Source organism: Mobula birostris, chromosome 14 (assembly GCF_030028105.1).
Source record: "Mobula birostris isolate sMobBir1 chromosome 14, sMobBir1.hap1, whole genome shotgun sequence".
NCBI lineage: Eukaryota > Metazoa > Chordata > Chondrichthyes > Myliobatiformes > Myliobatidae > Mobula > Mobula birostris.
In genome coordinates, this window is record NC_092383.1 from 72,107,286 (window position 1) to 72,132,327 (window position 25,042).

The 25,042-nt window shown below is 39.1% G+C and overlaps 1 protein-coding gene across 5 annotated transcripts in view; it reads right to left on the bottom strand.

The window, feature by feature from the left end:
* Positions 1-3,024: 3,024 nt before the first annotated feature.
* celsr2 (cadherin, EGF LAG seven-pass G-type receptor 2) overlaps positions 3,025-25,042 on the bottom strand; it is a 363,567-nt gene continuing 341,549 nt past the window's right edge. For 4 of the 5 annotated variants that reach the window (XM_072278655.1, XM_072278659.1, XM_072278657.1 and 1 more), the window contains 9 exons: positions 23,662-23,741; positions 22,773-22,899; positions 21,624-21,746; positions 19,236-19,363; positions 13,618-13,718; positions 12,456-12,629; positions 11,060-11,296; positions 7,003-7,252; positions 3,025-4,498 (listed from right to left, as the gene is read on the bottom strand). In XM_072278655.1, the coding sequence (XP_072134756.1) occupies positions 4,474-4,498; positions 7,003-7,252; positions 11,060-11,296; positions 12,456-12,629; positions 13,618-13,718; positions 19,236-19,363; positions 21,624-21,746; positions 22,773-22,899; positions 23,662-23,741 (1,245 nt within the window). In that variant the 3' untranslated portion in view covers positions 3,025-4,473. The remainder of the gene's footprint in view (positions 4,499-7,002; positions 7,253-11,059; positions 11,297-12,455; positions 12,630-13,617; positions 13,719-19,235; positions 19,364-21,623; positions 21,747-22,772; positions 22,900-23,661; positions 23,742-25,042) is intronic. The other variant, XM_072278658.1, reaches the window with a different exon arrangement.

A 25,042-nucleotide genomic window follows, 5' to 3' on the forward strand; every position in this document is an offset into this window, starting at 1 on the left:
CTTGCTAAATTTCCACTCTCCTTGAGTAACCTCCAATGTGAACTTAACCTGGAGCTAATGTTGACTTGAAGGAAGCGGAGGCTTTGAAAACTACAAGCCATTGTCTGTCACACTGCTATCAACCAAGTTGAATGTTTACACATCTTAACATTGACATTTAGGACCTATTAAACATTTTATGGAAAACATGAAATATGAATTATCTGAAACAAACTTCCTTACAGTGGTTCTTCTCTCAAATGAAGCACGGGTTTTGCTGATAAGTATCTAGGTTCAGTGAAGAGAACGGAAAGAAATTCACATTCCATTTCTAACTTCCAGCATTAAAGGCAAATCATGGACAGGTTAATTAAATTCAGAACTTTTGTTCATGCATAATTACACCAGTGTCCCTAATTTTCTCTCAGTCACAGAATTAAATGTTGATCATTGCATGAGAAAACATTGGCTTTTGTGGTTTAAAGAGCATCTTCTGATTGGCTAAATTGTGATCAGGGTAACTGTTATGTTACAATTGGTGATAAGAAAAAAGTCTTCTATTCCAGATCATTATTTATAATTGCAGGTGGAAACTAACATGAGACAAATTTTACCATGTACAATTCTGGTTAATTGCACCATCAGCTAATCAGGCCAGTTGTTTATTTGGGACACCTCTTAAAGAACAAAAACTAATCGAAAAAATAGCTGGGATTCCCTTTGTTTATGGGGCAGGAGACTTGCCGAATGGTTTCTAACTAGTGTCAGATCTGTGCACTTGTGTGACCGTTAAGACGCTACACCGTGCTCAGAATGAACAGTTTTTAAGTAACATTATTTGTGTGTGCTTGTGTTCATAAAGTAGTGATTTTTTTTTTTGAGCAAGAAGCAAGCAGTAAGATAATCCTGAATTGTTTCAATTCACTGCAGTTTCAAGCATTCAGGTCTGGAAGTGCCAGAAATGTTCAGGATTGAAAAGGAAACTATTTCACTTCTTCAGGTTAGGAACTACAAAGAATTTGAAGGTATCAACAATCATCTTGAATGTTAGAATAAAAATGAAGATTTGGAAGGTGCAAGTGTCAATATTATTATATGAAAGAAGTCCCATTATCTACAGTGTCTGCTGATTTTCTTCATTTACAGTCAATCAGAAGAATATGTTGGCATACTGGATGAATTCCTCCATTGATAACTATCAGAAACTACACAGTTTTACAGTACTGTAGTAGTATTGTAGTTCTAATTTGTTCTGAAATTCATTTAAATACACAATTTGATACTCAGTTAAACAGTAGTTTATCTCTTCTATACCTTTTTAACTTTCCATGAAACTAGCTAATTGAGGCAGCCACTTAACTGGGTCAAAATATACTGGTCCCAATTAACTGAAATCCACCATATCTGTTTTTAAAAACATACCCAATCTGTGCTGTAGAACTGCCAAGGGAGGGAGTGGTTGGGGTGAAATGCATCCATAAGGCATCATTCACAGCTTCAGGGATGAGATTCACAGAGACAAGTATTTTAAGAGCAGTAATTGCAGTGTTTAGGAGCAATATTCCACAGGACTAAAAAAAAAATGTATAATGGGAGTCATTTAGTTCCATAAGAATTTCTATGACATTACAGCTATTCACATCATATCCCATAGTATTTTTAATAATCAGGGTCTTCTCAATCTTAGTTTCAAAATCTCAATTGCTGTTTGCAAAAAGTAATTCTAAATTTCTACTATCCTTTGTAAAATGATGAAACATATCAGCTCCTGCCTGAGAAGCAATAGATCTACTCAAATTTGTCTGCCGAAGCAACAGGTCCATGGCAGATGCCATCTTGTTGGCTCTTCAATCAAACCTGGAACATCAGGACAGCTATGATACATTCATCAGGATGCTCTTTATCAACTGCATCTCGGTGTTCAATACCATCATCCCCTCAGGGCTAAGTCAATGGGCTCCGGGACCTTGGCCTCAATGCCTCCTTGTGCAATTGGATCCTTTATTTCCTCACTTGCAGACCTCAATCAGTTCAGGTTGGCAACATCTCCACAAACTCCATCAGCACAGGTGCACCAAAAAGCTATGTGCTTAGTCATCTGTTATACTCCCTTTACACTTGTGGTTGTGCGGCTAGGCAAGGCGCCAATGCCACAATTCAAGTTTATTGACACCACTGTTGTAGGTTGAATCAAGGGTGGTGATCAACATATAGGTGGGAGTTCGAAAAATCTGGTTGAATGGTGTCATAATAACAACTTCTTACTCAATGTCAGCAACCCCAAGGAGGTAATTGTAGACTTCAGGAGAGGGGTCTGTGAGCCAGAACTCATCGGAGGATCAGAGGTGAAGAGGGTTAGTAACTTTAAAATCCTGGGCGTCACTGTCTCAGAGGACCTGTCCTGGACCCATCATATAAATGTAATTGCAAAGAAAGCACGACAGTGCCTCTACTTCCTTCGGAGTCTGCAGCCATTCACAGTCTGTAAATATAACAACACCAGGTGGGATTAGACCATTTTATGAATTCCACTGACAAAATGGTCAAAACATATGGGTTTGGAGCTTTCCTGAGAAAGGCAGGCTGTGAACTAACTTCCTGACAGGTGTAGGTTTTGTCAATATTTTCTGTTGCAGGATTCTTCATGAAGTTGATGGAAATCACTTCTTGCAGTTCACCAGCCTGTTGAGCATTGGTACCAGCGATATGGGTGGGAAGCATTTTCCTGACTTCATGCCTTCCATGTCCCTATGAGTACTGCACAGGTTGCATTTTCCCCATTTTATTTCTCATGAGGTTCACTGTGCCATTAAACCAAACAAAAGTGGTCACATTTAACATTCTCAGAAGACAACAGCAAACTCATCACCTAAAATCACAAATGTATAACAAGCAGTGTTTTTTTAAAGTATGATAATATGACCACCTTGGAAAATACACTAAAATGTACAAAATAACAACTTTAATAGATCCAGAAATTATACTAGTCTTAACAGGTTTCTAGTCAAGAAATAAAAAAATCTGGGCAAAATAATCTGCCAAAACTTTCAGGTAGCAACACCCGTTTAACTACATTTATTTAAAAACCTACAATATGTACATTAAAGAATTCACTGTACAATTCACTGTGAGAAAGCATTTCATTTTTGAACTATTTGGTGAAGACATCAGTGGAAAAATCATCACCAAATTCTCGTAAGATAAAATAGTGGAAGCTTTGCTTTCAATCAAAATATTCAAACTATACAATATGGACAAACATCATATTAACAGAAAAAAAATGAGCAGCATTATTTAAATAAAACATCCTGGATTTCCTACTCATTTTCTTTAGAACTATGTTAAGCAACTTTAAAAGGAAAAACATGTACAGCACACATTTTCTCTCAAGACAAATTAAAATGATATCAAAATATCTACAAACAAATGTCTTGCAAAAAAAATGTTCAAAATAGGCATTGGTCTGAGGACTACTCCACTATAACCTGGAGCATGAAGGCCATGTGGCTAAAGGCAATTGTTTCCTCCACATATGCTGAATGTGGTTACAGTTTATCGGTTTGTATTTGTACATCATCAGTTCAGTTCATTGTTTGAGCTTCTTAAAGGGACCTGCCAGATGCTCAACAGTAATATTGCTCCCAAAGGCAAACTCAGATTCTTATTTTTTAGTAAAATATTCATTTGGGTAAAACAAAAGTATCTGGTTCAACGTTTGGAATGTAGAAAAAGTTTGTTGTTGCCACATAAAACAGGATGACTAACATTTCTATTTTTCTGTACATCAGCTTCTAAAAGTAATTATTGTTTCTGTAAGAAAAATACACACTTTCTGATCCCGTATATCTGATTGATAAATTAAAAATGCCATGCTCCTAAGCAGCTAAATGTTCACATAATTTCAAGATAATGAAATATTTTACTTGCAATTCAAAACTTGTAGTCTTCAACAGAAAATAGTCACAGCTACATACTCCAGTGGTTGGTTTTGTTCTCTTTTTGTATGTCTCATTACCAGCAAAGCAATTATGATCGAGCTTGTCTTGGGGAGGCTTCAACACAGACCTTATTATTATAAACTGTAGTTACAACATATTCCCTGAAGCTTCAATTCTTCCATTCTTTTACACATTATATGAGAATGTGAAATTCTGAAGCTTTTGCTTCATAGAATTTTAATTGTCCTGAGTGCTCGTAAGTATGTTTGGGTGCTTTTTGGTATTTTTAAACCTGTTCTGACACCCACTTTGTCCACAGCACTATGCATAAACAGAACAATGTCTCGGCATAATTTGGCACTGATAATAACCAGCAGTCACAACTTCAAGGACACACACTCCACATGACAGCAGTTCTTTTCACATTTAAGTGTTCAGTTACGTGCAGGTCTGTACCTCAGACAAGGTACAACAAGTCTTCTGTGCTGTCTGAAGTAAGCAAAGTGACATTCTGGCAGCTTTAGCAGTTCCTCGTGTCCTGTGCTGACATGAGAAGTCATATGGAGGTCTCATCACTGCTACTATGTGTGAAAAGGACAAAAGGAAAAAAAAATGCATGATCATGATTACATGTTTGAGAATCATGTGATGGAAAGCAATTATGCATTTCATCACTGGAAGTGTATGGTCGACAGTGAGAAACAGCCTCAAATTAATTATGCACATGTTTCAATGGAGAAAATTAAAAAACAGAAATCTACAGGTTTGATGAGGAGAGAAAAGGCATAGAAATTAGATTATTTCATAAATAGAGATGTATAAATATTCATTTTAATTTATGACAAATCGATCTGGTTTTGTTAAATTCAAAAGGTGAAAATTATTATTTAACCTAATAAATATCAAGCTCCCATCTGCTCCTTCACAGACGATCCATTATGCAGAATGTTTCCCTTGCATACAAACCATGCAAATTTGCAAAATCTTACCAAGTCTTGCATCTTGTTCATTATTTCAAATATAATTGTGTTCAGTTCCATAGAATAACATTTGCACATTTCCAGGAGCAAAGAAGCCAGCATGTATCAAACAGTATTGATTTCACTGTCCCTACTAAGCTTTCAAATCTCGATTCAATGTCTGACATTATTTTTTAAATTTGTTTCTTAATTGTCAAAAGTAATCTTAACTTGTACTAGACATTGCTTTCATTTGAACCATGTGTTTGCTGATGGAGTAAACCTAGAATGGTATTACACAACCACAGGCATAACCCTCCCCACATTTAAAGACATTTTCAGGAGGCAGCATTCATCTTTAACGACCTCACCATCCGGGACATGCCATCTTCCCATCAGGGAGGAGGCACAGGAGCCTGAAGACCCACACTCACCTTCTTAGGAACAGCTCTCCCTCCTTCTTTCTTCAGATTTATGAAGAGTCCATGAGCAATACCTCTCTATACTTCTCTTGCACTATTTATTTATTTATTCTTGTAACTCATAGTAATTTTTATGTCTAATTATCCGCAGTTTCTTACACAACTGAATATTAGTACTGCAACTGGGGAAGTGGGTCAATTAGAAAGCAAGAGATGATTGGGAAATGGGTGATACTATTCAACTGGTATCAACCGTTAAGACATTAATGACTCTGTGTAGGGCCTACATTGTTTCTTGGCCATCATAATTTACCCTAACTGGAAATTGCCCACTATGTTATCTACAAAAGATTTCTTGATGTTGGCTTATGCCACAGCATATAAAGCCCATTATTGCTGCCTACAGCATTGAGTATTTAAGAATGAGAGTGGTGAGGAAATTAAAGGCCAAGTTAGCAGAGATGCTGTAACATCACATGTAACTTCATAGAAGAATTGGTTACGTGGGAAGGAACAAAGGTTTGTGTCCTATTTGGTTAAATGTGAGGTAACAAGTTCTGTATTGCCTTCTACTGAAAATACAGACCCCTTTAAATCAGGGGTCTCTTTCATATATCCATGATAGGATTTGTTAAATCTGGCTTTTAAAGGAATCTTTTAATGATAATTATTCTACTAATAAGTTTTAGAAATGCTATTCCTCTGTATTTTCCCTTTTTCTAGTGAAATACTACGATTTTGCTCCTTTCTGACTGTTTTTAACATGTGTCTAACCAGGAATCACTCATAAGCCATCCAAATTTGGAGAATTACATGCAAGAAAAACTCATTACTAAAATACACAAATTAATGTAAGAACTGTAACAACAACATAATCCTTTGAGAACCCAATTACATGTTAATTGCATTGCAGGAGGACACTGTGTAACTATGAATAGCATGTAACATTTATAAGGTGCGGTTCAATTTATTGACCACAAGATGGCAGAACTGACTGTTCACTTCTGTAACATACAAACTACAACAATCCATCAATATATCTTAATACCAAATACTGTAACCGGATGAATTTTCATTCCCACTTAATGGTTCTCTCCCGCCACTCACAATGATGTGCAAATAAATGCAAACTCAAACTTTCACAGCAATAATCATCTATTACAAGATTTCGCTGAAATGTTGGGATAACTTTTAACTGACCAAATCTCATACATTTACAACCTTCCTACAGTAAACCTGTACCTTACAACACGAAACAGTTGATTAAACACAAGAAGAAAAATTCAAATCAAAAATAACTTCCAAGTAAGCCACGAATTTATATCATGAAATTAAGTGTTTAGGATTGTTTAATACCTTAGGCTGAAACTCCTAATTTTCCTATTTTAACAGAGGTTTTTAACAATTATTTTAAATGAAGTTTAGCTAAAGGAACACCATATCTCATAAGTAATTTTATGGCCAGTAACTATTTAAAGATTATGCTGCTGAGTTAAGTGCCCTTAGTTTAATAATTTTATTTATTATGTGCCTTTGCATGAGAAATATTGATTTGAAAAACACCTGCAATGGACTGAGCTGCAATTAACAATGCCTTTTTCTGCATTACACTCATGTCTTGTAATATCTTTCCACTTTGCTGGTCAGGTCCTTCTGTAATACCCTTGGGTTGGCACAAGCTAAGTACAGAAAAGACATACTCACTCAGAGCCTGACGAATCTTCATCTACCGTGCCTGTTTTGATGCTCATAGGTATGGGCATCATCCCATTCATATGCTCCCCTGTTGTTTGCCTCAGCTTTGTTAAACCTCCAGATCGACTCCCTTCACTTGATCCCACTGAAGATGCACGTGAGGAGACAGTGGCTGATTTATGATTTGAAAGTTCATTGTGTATTCGGTTGATGCTATTCTTCTCTGAGAACAGTGGTAACCCCCTATTTTTCAGAATTCCTGTGTGTTTCAATGGAAGACAAAAACATTCAGTAATTGGTTGCAAATATTGACTTATTTTCCAAATGTCTAAATATCAATATTCTTGTAATAGAGGTGACTGCAATAAGCCAGATTAATGATGGAACAGTACTTGATTACAAAGCACTTAACACCACTTTAAGTAATTAGAAGTATTAGAGGAGAGAGGGGAAAAAATTTCATAACACCCATCTCACCCAAACCAGCATTAAAAGCTCCAGGCGATGAACATTGTGGAACAGTATCAGAGGCTCAAGAAACATGATTAGTTCTTTCTCTTGCAATTAAAAGCATCAGGAAATCTGATCGAGGCATGTCAGAATTCACATTCGGCCTCTCAGAAACCTTGCAAAGTTCTACAATATACACCATTGATGTTATAGATTGGAGTGGGGACAGGCTCACTTGGTCCACAGTGGGATTCTTTTTACTTTGAAGGCTCTGTATAAAAATTATCTATTTGAGACTCGTTTAGATCTTGGCTGCCCAATTCCTGACATCTCCCAGATCAGCAGAGGAAAGTCTACGAATGCTGAACACCTTTGTCTTCTCACTCACTGCTATTCTTCAGGCAGTGCCTTGGGCTTTAGGGCTCCTGGCTACTCTTTCCCTGGCAGCACCTGCAGGCAGTACATGACGGTGAAGTCTCTGAATGTGCTCAGCTTGTATTAGAGGGCAGCCCACACTAATGCAGGCAGCACAAGGAGACCAGTGGTATTATCCATTACTAGGGTGGTACTTTCACAGCTGTCTTTGTATCTGTGCTTATCTCCAGAGAGTTCACTAGTGTGAAGAGTCAGCAAAACAGATAACCACTATCCCCCAGAATACATTCTCTAGGCAATTGTAAAAAAGGCCAGCAGTGCTGTCTTCCCTAGAATGAAGATGTTAGAGAGTATTCTGGAACTATGGGAATATAGCAGATATTAATAAACAAGAATCAGTCTTCAATTCTTAATATAAATTATAAAATACAAGCAGTAGATGGAAGCTAAAAGTACACCTTTGCAAGTACAGTCGGCCCTCATTATCTGCGAGGGATTGGTTCCGGGACCCCTCGCGGATACCAAAAAACGTGGATGCTCAAGTCCCTTATTCCACCTGTCTCAATGCAGTGGACTTTAGGACTCAGCGGAACCCTGGACCTTATTTAACCTGTCTCAGTGAGGTGGACATTAGGACCCGGCGGTGGAGCTCTGAATCCGCAGTGTTTCTGTTCACAAAAATAATCACGATCGAAAATAAAGTGGAAATAATAAAGCAATCAGAAAGAGGTGAAACGCCATCGGTCATTGGAAAAGTGTTAGGCTACAGTCGGTCAACGATTGGAATAATTTTAAAGGATAAAGTGAGAAAGGCCCTGCCCCGATGAAAGCTACAATTATTACTAAGCAACACAGTGGTTTAATTATTGGGTTTTGGGGCTTTGAGTTTTTGATCCTCCACATCAACCTGACAGGGATGGAGAGCGCTCGGGAGCGCTCTGTCATTGGATCGAACTCGGGAACTGTTCCCGAGCCCGGCACTGAAACATACGTTTCTTAAGTGTTTTACATGCATAGAAAAGTAAAATAGATACTACATACTAAGACAAACGTTTGACTAACTGACGCTAAATGATATCGGATGTACCTGTTCCAATTTACTTAGTAAGAGAACTTCCGTTTTGTTTTCAATCCCGATCCATGATAACCTATGCACATCCTCCCGTATACTTTAAAACATCTCTAGATTATTTATAATACCTAATGCAATGTAAATGCTATGTAAATAGTTGTTATATCGCATTGTTTAGGGAATAATGACAAGAAAAAAAAGTCTGTACATGCTTCAGCAACAAGTGCTGGAAGAGCACTTCCGGGTTTTCTCGATTCGCGGTTGGTTGAATTCGTGCATGCGGAACTCAAGGATAAGGAGGGCCGACTGTTAACAGTACTGCCTCTGGAGCACAGACTAAGAGATATGGTTTGCAAAACAATAACCATGAGACCATCGCATGTGCATCAGCCAAGCGTTAAGACAATGGGTTATGTTAATTGGCCTGCTTCAGTCCAGGCATCTATGGGTTTAAGTAATTTGCACCATTGTAAACAAGTTCAAGGAGGCTTGCAGACCAGACTAACTATTGAAATTCTACTGAATCACGTGCTGTTACCATTGATCTTAAGGGTATAAAAATATGATGTACTTTTAAATATGTGAGACTCTAGCGAGAGAGTCTCCAGAAGAGTGCCTGTTTGTTGTGATGAATAAAGACTTCTATATCACCAGTTCAGTGTCTCGAATATACCTCCTAGAAACTGGAAGGTCTGCATTATTATGCAGAGCTATTAAGGGATCAATTATAACAAACGGCTGTTTGTATTCTTGTGCGTGAGGTTTCATCTTCACCAAACTCAAAATTAATTAAATTATTTCCTTGCAGACACAGCACTCTGACACAATGATGTGCAAGCTGATTGGGAGACATGGCAGAGATCTGCTGTGGCTGTTTAGAACGATCCCACAGTGAGGAAGTTCTGGGTCAATTAGACTTAAAACCTCCATGGATAGAGTAATTGAGCCAGGAAATTAAGGCCAAATGACTTCTAACAGAATCTCTCAATGACAGCCTTGGGAAGCATGAGCTGCATCAATATTATTGATCGGAGGGGTTTCTGTGTGGCTACAGTAATGCTTCATAATGAGGTGCTGACAGCAGTTGCACCACCGAGGTGCAGACTAAAGAAAGGCCTCGTTGGCTAAAGGCTGGGAAGAACACTCTGTGTGAGTTGTAGCAATTCTGTGAATCTTGGAAAAGGCTTGAGCAGCCTGTAGTGAGTTTTAAAGCAGACCAGACAGGTCTGCCAGTGTCAGCAGCATTCACTCAAATTACAAAATAAAGCAACAGTCTGGGTTGGAATTTTTCACTCCATTTATGTCAGCAAGTGTAGAATAAGCAGTACATGAATAATATTAGTTAGGAAGTGCATGAGACAGGAAAAACATCACACATACTGACATGAATACCTCCTAGGCACCTAGTCCAGTTTTGCAGTTCATTTCACCAGAAGGCGATTTCCCCCTGCCCCTATTTTCTAATCCTCACCTGAGTTTTTACTTCTTCTCACCTGCCTATTACTTCCCCCCGGGTCCCATCCCCCATCCTTTTCTCCTATGGTGAAATCTCCTCTCCTATCTAATTCCTTCTTCTCCAGCCCTTGACCTTTCCCACCCACCTGGCTTTACCTGTCACCTTCCAGCTAGCCTCTTTCCCCTCCCCCCCACCTTTTTATTCAGTCCTTAAGAAAGAAGGGCCCTGGCCCAAAACATCGACTATCTATACGTTTCCATGAATGCTGCCTGAGTTTTGCCAGCATTTTGTGTGTGCTGCTTTGGATTTCCAGTATCTGCAGACTTTCACTTGTTTATGACCCCTTCTAACAATCTATACTGGATCAAGCTGAAATTAGAGCATGACAATCCCAAATAACTGGCCTTTCTCAACGCAACATCTAGGCTTGTAAGTTTAAGTGATGATTCCTTGATTTAATTACTCCTTCTGGTCAAACACAGCATACACTCCCAGTAGAATATACTACATTGAATCAGACAAGTCTTTTCTCAAAAGCTGAATGGACAGCTTTCAGTGTAACGACTGCAGAGTATTATGCCTTTATGCAAACTCAAAAACCTGTGTCAATTTCTCTGAGTAATGGCACCTCTGTGAATTACACAATGAATTCTATACAACCTCATTATACAAAGAACATACGCATAGGTGAAATGACTTTGATCAACAATTACCTTTCTGAGGCTGTGCATTAGGGTTTGGCAATGACGTCAATACATTTTCTTTGTACAGATTGTCTCCATTCTCCTTTGGCCTTTCATCTACATGGTTGAACTTCTCTCGGTGAGGCTCGATGTTTGCAACTGTTTCAACTTTCAGGTTCCCTGATCCACCATGATCCTCACTTTCACTGGCTGTTGTCATAAACTCCCCAGGCCAATAAGGTGTAACATGTGAAGATATGTTTTCCACTAGAAAAATAGATTGAAGTTTGTTTGAAAACTGAAAATGATAATAACTGAATCTCCTTGATATGAAGGTAAATACATAATAGATATTAACCCTGAAAGTGCTAAATATAGGAAGGTTTTCCAAATATTTAAATTTATTGAAGTGTTTTAATGTTGGGGTAGTTGAAGTTTTCAACTAAGGTGCTAATTTCAAAATATTTATAATCAATTTTGGGTGCCATGTGAGTGTTTATATCAACAAATTACAACCTAGTTATGTTTTTTTTTCAAGATCAGAAGTAGTCTGTTGGAAGACTAATGCACTTTTGCATGGCCAGTATTATCAGGTAGCTATTGATATGGGTGGTGGGGTGGAGGTTCGTCTCTATCAAAAGAGGAGTAAAGCGCTGCTTCCCTCCACTAGCCTGCAGGTCACCTTTGGGCAAGGTGTAGCACCTGCTTAGCCCCCTGATCAGGGTCACGCAGACAATCTCTGAAGAGTATTGATAATGGCTGGGGTCACCCATCTTGTAAAGACACTACCCAGAAGGTGGCAATGGCAAACCACTTCTGCAGAAAAATTTGCCAAAAGTAATTATGGGCATGGAAAGACCATGATCACCCACATCATATGACATGGCACGTAACGAACGAACAATATATTGATAGATTAGAGCATTGTTGATACCATTAACATGACTAAGTAATTCATGGATAGACTAGTGCATTATTGAAATTAGTTATTAAAAGTTTGCAAACATTGTGAATAAAAAGTCTCCAAACAATCACTGTTGACACACACACCCCTCTGAAAATGTAGCTCTCTCGTCAATAAAGATATTAAAAACAGAACACATCACTGATATTAATATGAGAAACCAGGTAAGTTCAGAAATTAGGTTTCATAAATTCAAATATGAATTTATGACAAGCAAGGAGGGTGTTGTAGTTGACATGGACTAGATGGGCTGAAGGTCCTGTTTCTATGCTCTATTACTTTGTGACAATCAATGTTTACATTATTTATTCCTTTAGTTATAAAAAGCACAGCACTAAAAGGATTTTATTTGTTGATATCTGACTCCGCTTAAGTTCATTGGAATGAAGTAGAAACTGGGATTACCGTTAACGTTCTCAACAATACAATGTAAAAAGGCAATCTGTATGACTTCATAGTCACCTTTTGGAGTGCTGTGATTAGGATGTTTTTCATTATTTTGCGATATAATATTCTCCCAGCCTGGCTCGCCCTGATACTCTTCATCTTCTTCACTATCAGAAGAATGAGTGGAAGCATAAGATCCACTTTGATCATCTTCCAGAGAAAGGTCACTGTCCGAGTCTGAATCATGTTCTGTTATGAAGAAATAAACAACAGCCTCATCATCTATCATACAGTAAATCCAAAAGCCATTTTCAATGGAAGGCTACATTATAATAGGATAGTTCAACGGAATGTCTCTATCAGTTCATATAAATTATTAGACAGTTCCAAAACTGAGATTATGTTTCTACTAGTATGAAATTCCACTTCACTGATAACATGCATGAAGCATATATTAAACTCTCCACCAATTTTTGTGCATTAATTTTTTTGCTATATGAGAAATTAGAATCAAGTAAGACAAGTTCTGAATCTCATGTAAGTGAAGTTGAAAAATAATGGGGATTATCCCCTTGTTTGAAAAGAAAAATAAATGTAATTCCTCCCATTGAGGATGTATCCATTCACTCTTCAGATATGGACTGAGTAAATATATAATGTCCTGAATAGCCTATCTATTTATCTTTCCCTTAATTTTCCTTCAAGCATTTGTTATTCAGAACGTAGAAATATCCACTGCTACTAATAGTGAAAAGCAAGCCAATATTCCATTCCCAGTCAATAAAGACCACTTAAGTAATTACTTGCCTGGTTGACCAAAGAGAAATAGGAAGGGTGCTGATCTTTTCTTCCCTCTCAGAAAATACTATTCATATGCAGAGCAAATAATGATCAGAATCTATAGTCCTATCAGCACTTCAAGTTTCATGAAGCTAAACAATATAAATTATTTCTATTTAATCTTTTCCCTAAAAATATTTGAAATTTTCAAAATATGATCTCATTTCCAATTATATTCCAGTTCAAAACAGACTTTCTTAAAGAAACAGCTTGCAATCATTAACCAGCTTGTTATTAATGATCCTTGTGGTTTAATGTTTAAATTCAATTCTCTTTTTAATAAGCTCTGAAATAATTAGTAGATTACTAAATTACCTCAGAGAATTTGCAGATTTTTTGAGGTAAAGTTCTGAAACTGGTGAAGGATACACAGTAGCAAAAAATATTGATCTCTTACCATCTGGGTTTGCCTTAATCTCATGGAATAATGAAGTGGGATGGTCAGTGAGAGCAAGTTGAGCTTGACTTGAACTACTATTATTCAAGGTAGCTTCTTCCCTAAAGGAAACACAATGAGTTGTCAGCAACACAAGAGATTCTGCAGATGTTGGAAATCCAGAGCAACACACACAATATGCTGGAGGAACTCAGCAGGTCAGGCAGCATCTATGGAAATGAATAAACAGTCGATGTTTTGGGCCAAGATCTATCTTCAAGACTGGAAAGGAAGGGGGAAGATGCCAGAATAAAAAGATAGAGAGAGGAGGAGGAGGAGGATAGCTGGAAGGTGATAGGTGAAACCAAGTGGGTAGGAAAGGTAAAGGGCTGGAGCGAAAAAAAATCTGATAGGAGAGGAAGGTGGACCATAGGAGAAAGGGAAGGAGGAGGGGACCCAGGAGGTGGTGATAGGCAAGTGAGGACAGAGTGGAGAATAGAACAAGAGAGGAGGGCGAGGGATTTTTTTTTACTAGAAGAAGAAAGTGATATTCATGCCATTAGGTTGGAGGCTATCCAGGGAGAATATAAGATGTTGTTCCTCCATCTTCAGGGTGGTCTCATCATGGTGCAAGAGGAAGCCATGGGCTGACATGCTACAAGAATGGGAATTGGAATTAAAATGTTTGGTCACCGGGAAGTTCTGTTTTTGGCACATGGAATGAAGGTGCTCGATGAAGCGGTCCCCCAATTTACAATGGGTCTCACCAATGTAGAGGAGGCTGCATTGGGAAGATGGCAGACTAAAAGGGTTGGGGAGGGAGGGTAAGGAAGATTGCTAGAAGGTGATAGGTGAAACCAGTTGGGCTGGTAGGAGAGGAGGATGGGAAGATAGGAGAAAGGGAAGAAGGAAGTGTACCAAGGTGAGGTGATAGGCAGGTGAGGAGAAGAGGCAAGAGGCCAGAGCAGGGAATAGAAGCAGAAGGGAAAGGAAAATTTTTACCGGAAGGAGAAAACAGTGTTCATGCCATCAGGTTGAAGGCAATCCAGAAGGAATATGAGGTGTTCCTCCTCCACCCTGAGAGTGGCCTCATCATGGCAAAAGAGGCGGCCGTGGACCAACATATCAGAATAGGAATAGGGATAGGAATTAAAATGGTTGGCCACCAGGAAATTCTGTTCTTGGCAGATGGAATGGAGGTTCTCGACCAAGCTGTCCCCCAATTAATGTTGGGTTTCACCCGTGAGGAGGAGGCCGCATCGGGAGCATTGGATGCAATAGACAACCTCAACAGATTCACAGAAGAAGTGTTGCCTCACCTGGAAGGACCTTTTAAGGCCCTGAACAGAGTAAGGAAGGAAGTAAATGGGTAGGTACAGCATATTGGTCATCTGCAGGTGTATGTGCCAGGAGGGAGATTATTGGGGAGGGACGATTGGACAAGGGAATCATGGAGGGAACAATCCCTGCGGAAAGCAGAGAGTGGGGAGGGGGGAATAATGATATGTTTGATGGTAGGATCCCATTGAAGATATAGTGGAAGTCATAGAGAATGATGTATTGAATGCAGAGGCTCATGGGTGCTAGGTGAGGACAAGAGGAACTCTCTCTCTGTTAAGGCGGCCGGAAGATAGGGTGAGCTTGGATGTCTGGGAAATGGAGGAGATGCAGGTGAGGACAGCATCAATAGTGGAGGAAGAGAAACCTCATTCTTTGAAGAAAGAGAACATATTTGTTGTTCTGGAAAGGAAAGCTGCGTCCTGGGAACAGATGCGGCAGAGATGAAGGAACTGAGAAAAGGGAATAGCATTTTTACAGGAGACAGGGTGGAAAGAGATATAGTCAAGGTAGCCATGAGAATCGGTAGGTTTATAAAAGGTGTCAGTAGACAGTTGTCTCCAAAGATGGAAACAGAGAAATTGAGAAAGGGGAGGAAGGTGGCAGATATGGCCCAAGTGAATTTAACAGCAGGGTGGAAGATGGAGGCAAAATTGATGATTTTTCACCAATACAGCAACCAGGGACAGCACTAATGTGACATATTAGCATCACATAAAATGGGAAAAACTGAAGAACTAAACTTAGCATCTCACCCAGACTTTCCCACAAGATTTCCCTGAAACCACGTTATGTCAAAACAACAAATTTTACTTTAATGTCTGTTGGATATAAGGAGGGAAAGCGAAATAGTAGTTTGTTTCAGATGAGCAATATAGGCTCGGCTGCTGTTACATCTTTCTCTATTAATTTATGAATAAATAACACCCCTTCCAAAGAGAATGCAGTGAATATGTAAATCTAACCAGAACAAAAACAATGCACTAATCTTGCCTCTGCATTATTGCCCTGATTCTGACACCTTGTTTCAGGTGATGCTTTCTTTGCAATTTGTCTTCGCAGAGAAGTTGCATGTGGGGCAAGGAAATTCAAGACTAGATTTCTATTTGAACGGTCAATGTTCAGTATGTCCACTGGCAATTGAAAGTCAAAGCCCTTGATTGGAAAAGCCTAGATAATTGGGCTCTGTTTCAGGGAAGGTGGGATCTGTTCCGACGGGACGGTTTACACCTGAACTGGAGGGGTACTAACATTCTTGCAGGAAAGTTTGCTAGTGCTGCTTGGGGGGGGGTTAAACTAAATTTGCAGGGGGCAGGGATCCAGAATGTGAGAGAGGATATCGAGATGAAGTATAAAGGACAGGTGGGGACTACACGGTTCCGGAATATTAAGTGTGAAGTAGAAAAAGATGAGGCGGAACGAGTGATAAGGAGGATACATGTGCAGAGGGATGGTCTGATGGAGCATGGAGTTAAATGTGCAGAAAGAGTAAGTGAATTTAAGAAAGACAACAAAATTCAAGGGGAGCTGGGTTATGCACAATAGGTAGCGATTTAAACAGAGAGAGGAGAAATGGGTTAAGAATTCTATATCTGAATGCGCCAAGTGTCAGAAATAAGGCGGATGAGCTTGAAGCTCAGGTGCGAATGGGTAACTATGATGTTGTTGGGATAATGGAGACATGGCTGCAGGGGGATCAGACCTGGGAATTGAATGTACAGGGGTATACGTGCTATCGAAGGGACAGAAAGGTGGGCAGAGGGGGTGGGGTGGCCCTGTTGGTGAGGAATGAGATTCAGTCCCTTGCAAGGGGGGACATAGAATCAGGAGAAGTAGAGTCAGTGTGGATAGAACTGAGGAACAGTAAGGGCAAAAAGACCCTAATAGGTGTTATCTACAGGCCCCCAAACAGTAGCATGGATATTGGGTGCAAGTTGAATAGGGAGCTAACAATGGCATGTGGCAAAGGCAATGTCGCAGTAGTTATGGGGGATTTCAACATGCAGGTGAACTGGGAAAATCAGGTTGGTACTGGACCCCAGGATAGGGAGTTTGTAGAGTGCCTACGGGATGCATTTTTGGAGCAGCTTGTACGAGAGTCGACCAGGGATAAGGCTATTCTGGATTTAGTGTTGTGCAATGAACAGGATTTGATAAGTGATCTTGAAGTAAAGGAGCCATTAGGAGATAGAGACCATAATATGATAAGTTTTTATCTGCGAGTTGAGAGGGATAAGAGCAGATCAGAAGTGTCAGTATTCCTGTTGAACAAAAGAGACTATGGAGCCATGAGGGAGGAGTTGGCCAAAGTTGACTGGTTGGATATCCTAGCAGAAAAGACAGTGGAACAGCAATTATTCTTGGGAATAATGCACAAGGTGCAAAATCAGTTCATCCCCCAGAGAAGGAAGGATTCAAAGGGGGGAAAGTGGCCACAGTGGTTGACAAAGGAGGTCAGAGATAGCATAGCATTAAAAAAGAAGTATAACAGAGCTAAGGTGAGTGGGAAGATGGATGATTGGGAAATTTTTAAGGAGCAACAGAACTTAAATAAAAAGGCTATACGGGGAGAAAAAATGAGGTATGAACGCAAGCTAGCTAGGAATATAAAGGAGGATAGCAAAAGTTTTTTTTAGTTATGTGAAGAGAAGGAAGATAGTTAAGAACAATGTTGGGCCCTTGAAGAATGAATTGGGAGAAATTGTTATGGGAAACAGAGAAATGGCAGATGAATTTAATAAGTACTTTGAATGTGTCTTCACTAGGAAAGACACAAGCAATCTCCCAGATGTATGGATGGGCCAAGAACATAGGGTAACAGAGGAACTGGATCAGACTGACATTAGGAAGGAAACGGTGATGAGTAGACTGATGGGACTGAAGGTTAACAAATCCCCAGGTCCAGATGGTCTGCATCCTAGGGTACTAAAGGAGGTGGCTCTGGAAATTGCAGGTGCATTGGTGATCATTTTCCAATGTTCCTTAGATTCAGGATCAGTTCCTGAGGATTGGCGAATGGCTAATGTTATCCCACTTTTTAAGAAAGGAGGAAGGGAGAAAACAGAGAACTATCGCCCTGTTAGCCTAACATCAGTAGTGGAGAAGATGCTAGAGTCCATTATTAAAGATGAAATAGCGGCATATCTTGATAGCAGTGATAGGACTGGGCCGAGCCAGCATGGATTTACCAAGGGCAAATCATGCTTGACTAATCTATTGGAGTTTTTCGAGGATGTAACCAGGAAGATAGACGCGGGAGATCCAGTGGATGTGGTGTACCTTGACTTTCAGAAGGCATTTGATAAGGTACCACATAGGAGATTGGTGGGTAAAATCAGAGCTCATGGCATTGGGGGGAAGGATATTGACATGGATAGAAAACTGATTGGCAGATAGAAAGCAAAAGGTAGCAGTGAATGGGTGTTTCTCGGAATGGCAGGTGGTGACTAGTGGGGTGCCACAGGGCTCGGTATTGGGACCACAGCTGTTTACGATTTACGTCAATGATTTAGAGGAAGGCATTGTGAATAACATCAGCAAGTTACAAACAAGAGAAAATCTCCAGATGCTGGAAATCCAAGCAACACACACAAAATGCTGGAGGAACTCAGCAGGCCAAGCAGCAGCTATGGAAAAGAGTTTGATGAAGTCTTGGCCTGAAACATCAACTTCACTCTTTTCCATAGATGCTGCCTGACATGCTCTCTTCTTCTTGCAGCTTGCATTACGCTGGACCCATTCCAACGGGTACAGGAACAGTTATTACCCCTCAACCATCATCTCATGTTCGCAATATTTATTTATTTATTATTGTGGTTTTTTTTTTCCCTTTGGTGTTGCACAGTTTGTTGTCTTTTGAACATTGGTTGTCAGTCTTGTTGTCTGTGGTTTTTCATTGATTCCATTGTGTTGCTTTGTATTTACAGTGAATGCCCACAGGAAAATGAATTTCAGGACATATACGTACCTTGATAATAAATCTGAATCTGAATATGAAACAAACTAAGTTGGAAAATTAGGAAGGTATATTTAGAACTTTCTTAGATGTTTGGGCTAAGTGGAATGTCCTGCCACTAATGTAGGTTGTTGATGTATCCGATTGATATTTTATTTAATATGCATGAAATATGAAATAAGTGTGTAACAAAAAGATGGCTGATGGTCTGGGTCGAGAACCTGGATCAGGGAATATAGATGATTGGCAACTCATTTTCGAAATGAAAGCAGCATAGTGCTTTAAATCATGATAGCAAAATTACAATAGTTACAGTGCAGCACCAACCCCTCCCCCTGTATATTACCTGAGAACAAATGCAATGTAGCTGTTGTGACTTTTTCCTGATCTTGAAGCACTGCTCACCGACCCAGATGAATCACCAAAGGCTGAACGATACGTACGACCATCAATGTATGTGTTATTACACAATGACTGAAATCAAATGCAAAGAATTTATTAAGTTGATCATATGATTTAATAAAAAATCATTTCAAATCAACTCTTTTCAATAAAAATAACATTTTACTCTTTACACATTTACTGGCTGTTCTTGATTTCCCATTGCAAGTAAATGGTGGGCCACTGAAGTCCATGTGATTTGAAAAGTTGAGGAGGTGACAGAAGCTGCAGCTGTGGTGGAACATGCAAGTGTTGAAGGTGAAAGATGGGTTGTGGGTCTACTTTGACATGGATACTGCTGAGCTTCTTGACTGTTATTGGTATTAAAAGGTCAGAAGAGTAAGCAAGAGCATGCAATTACCAAAACAATACTACATTGCTACTATCATTGGGCAGGAGGTACAGGAGCCTTAGGTTCCATAAGGAACAGTTATTACCCTACAACGATTAGGCTCCTGAATTTCACTCACTAAAACTCTGAACTGATTGCACAACCTACAGACTCACTTTCAAGTGATCTACAACTCATGCTCTCAGTATCCTTTATTTTATACAATGCATCTTGTTTTGCACCTGGGTTGTTTGTCAGTCTTTGGTCTACATTTTTCTTGTAAATTCTATTGTATTTCTTTATTTTCCTGAAAATGCCTGCAAGAAAGTCATTTCAAGGTAGGATTTGGTAATATATATGTATTTTGATAATAAATTAATTTTGACTTCTATAGATCGATTAGATGAATGGACATGTTGTACACCATGATGATAATCACTACTAATTTTACATCAGCTTAAGTGTTATTGATGCTTCAATTAACCAGACAAGTGGAAAGTATTCCATCAGGTTCCTGACTTATGTTGGTTATGGAATTTACTGTATGAGGGAGTCAGGACTCATTCAAATACTACAACCACTGGCCTGGCTTTTTTGGCCACAGTACTTAAGTGACTAATTAAGGTTCTGAACAAGGATGATAACCATCACCCGCCCCCCATCTCCCATGTTATTCCTAATGGTGATGTAGGTGAATACCAAAGAGAGACTCACTCTCTTTGAGGATTGTCAGTGTCATATGTGGCACAAATATTATCCCAGTTTTCATTCTGACTTTAAAAATTGTTCAGATCTTGATGCGTGCCTGCTTACTATCAGAGAAGTTGCCATGGGAATTGGAATTTAACACATGCAACCCTCAGTGAACATCGCTAGATCTGATCTGTTGAGGAAGAGATGATTATTGACAAAATCAAAAAGTGGTTGTATCTAGGGCAGGGACCTGAGGAACATCTGCAGCGAAGCCTTGGGGCTGGGATTACCAGCCTCTAACAATCACAACATTAAGCACGAACACGCAGTGGAGATTTCTCCCTAGTTCCAGTTGACATCTGTTTAACTATGGCCTGTTTGTTTGTTTACTTTTGATTGATTTATATACAGTGCGGAATTGGCTTTTCCAGCCTTGTCGCCCAGCAATCCCCGAATTTAATCCTAGCCGATTTACAATGATCAATTAACCTATCGACCGGCACATCTTTGGAGGAAACCGGAGCACCCGGAGGAAACCCACACGGTCACGGGGAGAACGTACAAACTTCTTACAGGCGACACCAGGAACTGAACCCGTGTCCCAGCATCTCAGAAGAGTCTAACTTAGAAGAAATACAAGAGCTCTTATATATTCTTTTCCAATATATTATCTTTTTGATACTAAGCGGCAATGGAAGGGAAATTGCTTAATTGTAAATTTGGAAAGAAATCTCAAAAGGGAAAATAAAAACGTCAGATACTTCCTACAGGTGACTCCTGTCTTCCTCGCAAACAGTCTGCATTGTGATTGTTCTGCAACGTGAAGCCACATCATCAGCTCATGTTAAGAATCATGATTTTAAAAAATAGTATTCATTCATTTCCTTACATAAATCCTGTGAGAGCGAAGCTTATTCTTCATCTTACATTCTTGAGCAGTGATTTGTAAATTCTATAAGGGTGAATTTTTGTTACCTGAACAGCAGTACCACAGAGGTTGCCTGTATTATACTTAAAAAAAAAGTGATAAAAATCTGGTCATGTCACCAGCAAACCTCTTAATATACCAATGATTATATAAATTTTTCAGACTTCTAGAATCTGGAGTTACCAGAATAAAACTTCTGCTGCAAGAGAACAATTCTGTGAATACAATACTGTTTACAAGTGAAAGTAAAGTTATTATTTCAGAGTTGTATTGGAGTAATATTGCAGCCAACAGTAGAAGTACAAATATAAAGGATAAATCAAAAAGAAAGTGCTACTAACAGACGCCAGTGTTGATTTTGTTGTGACCACAGTTTCATCTGAATTCTTTTTACTGAAGACACACTTGAAGGCTTTCCTTACTTCCTTGTTGAGAATACAGCGGAAGATGAAGATGAATGGACCCTACGAGCAAGAAATCTGTTAGTACAATGTATCAGTATAATGGATAAAAGTAAGCTTCATCTACTCTATCAGATCACTTCATTAAGGTTTCCTCAAAGAAAGATATATACAGTCCCAATCTGTCACCCAGAAGTAATCCCATCAGTCCTATTTCACCAACCATATCATAATTGCTTAAGTTCCTTGATATCACAATCTTTATCATACATCCCAGCATTATCTTACTAATCATGTCAGTAGTTGCTTGTTCCTCTCTCCCTCTTTCTTAAATCTTGTTACCCTCCAAATCTTCAGGAACCATTCCATAATTAACTGAATTTTGAAAGGTGATAAACAGAAAATCTATCAATATACCCATCTCTTACACATAGATAATTGAGCTCTTGGACTTATCAGTTTTCTAGTCCTTTGGCAACTCCTTGTTAAGTTATTTTCCCTCACTAATACTATAATTTTTATTTTCACATTTCCCTTCTTCACAGATGCTACTTGACCGGCAGAGTATTTCCAGAATTTTCTGTTTTTACTTCTTAATTTTACAGATGTTTTAAGTAATTATCCTAAAAAATACATCAAATCAAAACCAGAAGTGCTTCATTTGAAAACTGCATAAAATATTTTAAAAACATTTTCCTGTTTTCCGGATTTTTTGCCTGTTTGGAAATTCCCAGGTGCCAATCTGTATGGCTCAGTAGTGTCCCATGTGAATTGTAAATGGAACTCAAAATTACAAAAAGATCTGTGTCGGCCCTGACTGGAATGATAATTGACACCCAATTCAGAAATGAAGATTGGCTAAGTGATTTCTTAATCCCTAGTTTAGTTGAATCCAGCTTCACTCCCAATCACTCTTATCACGCTAACTTGCCAATATACAGTATATAATTTGTTAAACATAATGGCAAAACAGCCAAAGTAAGTTAAAAGGCAACATGGTGAAGGAAACAGAAGGAAAATAAACCATAAAGTGGGCTTCAAAGCTGATACTACGGACCTGCATTAAAGGTGAATGATGGAGAACTTTACCTGAAGACAGTTAAACCCAGCAAAGAGGTAGTGGAAAATAATGGTGTCACTGTTGACTGAAAGCAAGGCCAAGAGCCAAGTGCAGCTGACAAGCAGCAGCACCACAAATGCTGTACGCAGTCCAGATCTATCAAAACATTCAACAAAAACGAGTTACGGCTACTCTGTTGACTAGAAAGTCCAAACTCACATTTGCTTTATAATGTTATTATAACACAATAATCACTTTAATATTGAATGCCGCTATACACATACACTGGTAAAGGAGGTAGAGGTGGATAGTGGTGACTGGGTTTTTATCTTCATAGTGACTTTTGTCAGGACATTTCAGGTCAGGGGACTCAGGCCTTTGTTTACTGATTAAAGTACCCTCCGAAAAACAAGGCCCAGATGATGTAAAACTCAATTTTAGCAGAGGCACAAAATGGCCAACTGAGGATTGGGTTTTCAATGCATCCCTATTCAATTTTTGATTTGCATTGATTAAAATATAATGGAAAACCTTCTGCTTCCATCCAATTTGAGTCACAATAATGTCAAATTTCAACTCCAGGGTTTAATAGGTCAGTGCTGCCAAATGAAGTGGTACCCAATAGTCCAACATTATTAAATAATTGCACATTGTTCTGGATTGCTTCTTCCTTTTTCTGAAAATCAAACTGCTGATTTTTGAGATTTCATATGAATAAACAATTTGGGAGATGGAAATAAAGAAATATATCCTGGTATTGTATTACCAGTTACTTCCTTTCCATGCGCAAATTTAGTACCAGTTCCTTATTTGAATAATTACTTTTATTTTCAGCACTTTGTGTTATGTGTTTCTATTTTGATTACTGTTTTAAATAGAACTGCAGCTTTGTCAAAGATTTAATCTGAAAATACCTACACATTCCCCTTCTTCTCAAAACCTTGGTGCCTCGGCCTGCAGGAAGCCTTGGCGGACAGAATATACAGGAAAACATTCATCTGCAAGACAGAAAATATAATATGCGCAATGAGCAGGCAACACTTGAGCTACAGCGCATTACTCTTTGTCACTTCCTAACTTCTTACACATATATATCTAAAACAATGTAATTATCAAGTTTTAAGTGAAGACAAAATTTAATGAAGGCTGACTACCATACACTGCATAAGTTTGTATTATACAGATTAGCTTTATTTGTCGCATGCACATCGAAACATCACAATATGTAGCGAAGTTCATTGTTTCCATCAACATTCAACACAGTCCGAGAAGGACTCGTGTCACCACACTTCCAGCACCAACATAACATGCTCACAACTTACTAACTCCAGCCGGTACAACTTTGGACTGTGGGGGGAACCCGACCACCCAGAGGAAACCCATGAGGTCACGGGGGAGAACTGACAAACTCCTCATGGACAACAGCAGGAAATGAACCCTGATCTTAGAGCTGCTAAAGCATTACGCTAACCGCTACACTACCATGCTGCCCCAAAGGTTCAGTTGTAATAAAAGCTCTGTTCATTAGTTTAACATGATCTTGTATATGGGAGCAACTACTTTATCACTGTATGGTGCTTAACCATACATTATCAAACTGCCACAGTGTAAGAGAGGAATTAAGGAAAGTGAGGAAAGGTGCCACACAAGAGGCTACTTAACAAGATAAGAGCCCATGGAATTACGGGAAAGTTACATACGTGGATAGAGCGTTGGCTGATTGGCAGGAAACAGAGAGTGGGCATAAAGGGATCCTATTCTGGTTGGCTGCCGGTTACCAGTGGTGTTCCATAGGGGTCTGTGTTGGGGCCACTTCTTTTTACATTGTACATCAATGATTTGGATTATGGAATAGGTGGCTTTGTGGCTAAGTTTGCTGATGATACAAAGATAGGTGGAGGGGCCGGTAGTGCTGAGGAAACGGAGAATCTGCAGAGAGACTTGGATAGATTGGAAGAATGGACAAAGAAGTGGCAAATGAAATACAATGTTGGAAAGTGTATGGTTATGCACTTTAGCAGAAGAAATAAACGGGCAGACTATTATTTAAATGGGGAAAGAATTCAAAGTTCTGAGATGCAACAGGACTTGGGAGTCCTCGTACAGGATACCCTTAAGGTTAACCTCCAGGTTGAGTTGGTAGTGAAGAAGGCGAATGCAAGGTTGACATTCATTTCTAGAGGAATAGAGTATAGGAGCAGGGATGTGATGTTGAGGCTCTATAAGGCGCTGGTGAGACCTCACTTGGAGTACTGTGGGCAGTTTTGGTCTCCTTATTCAAGAAAGGATGTGCTGACAT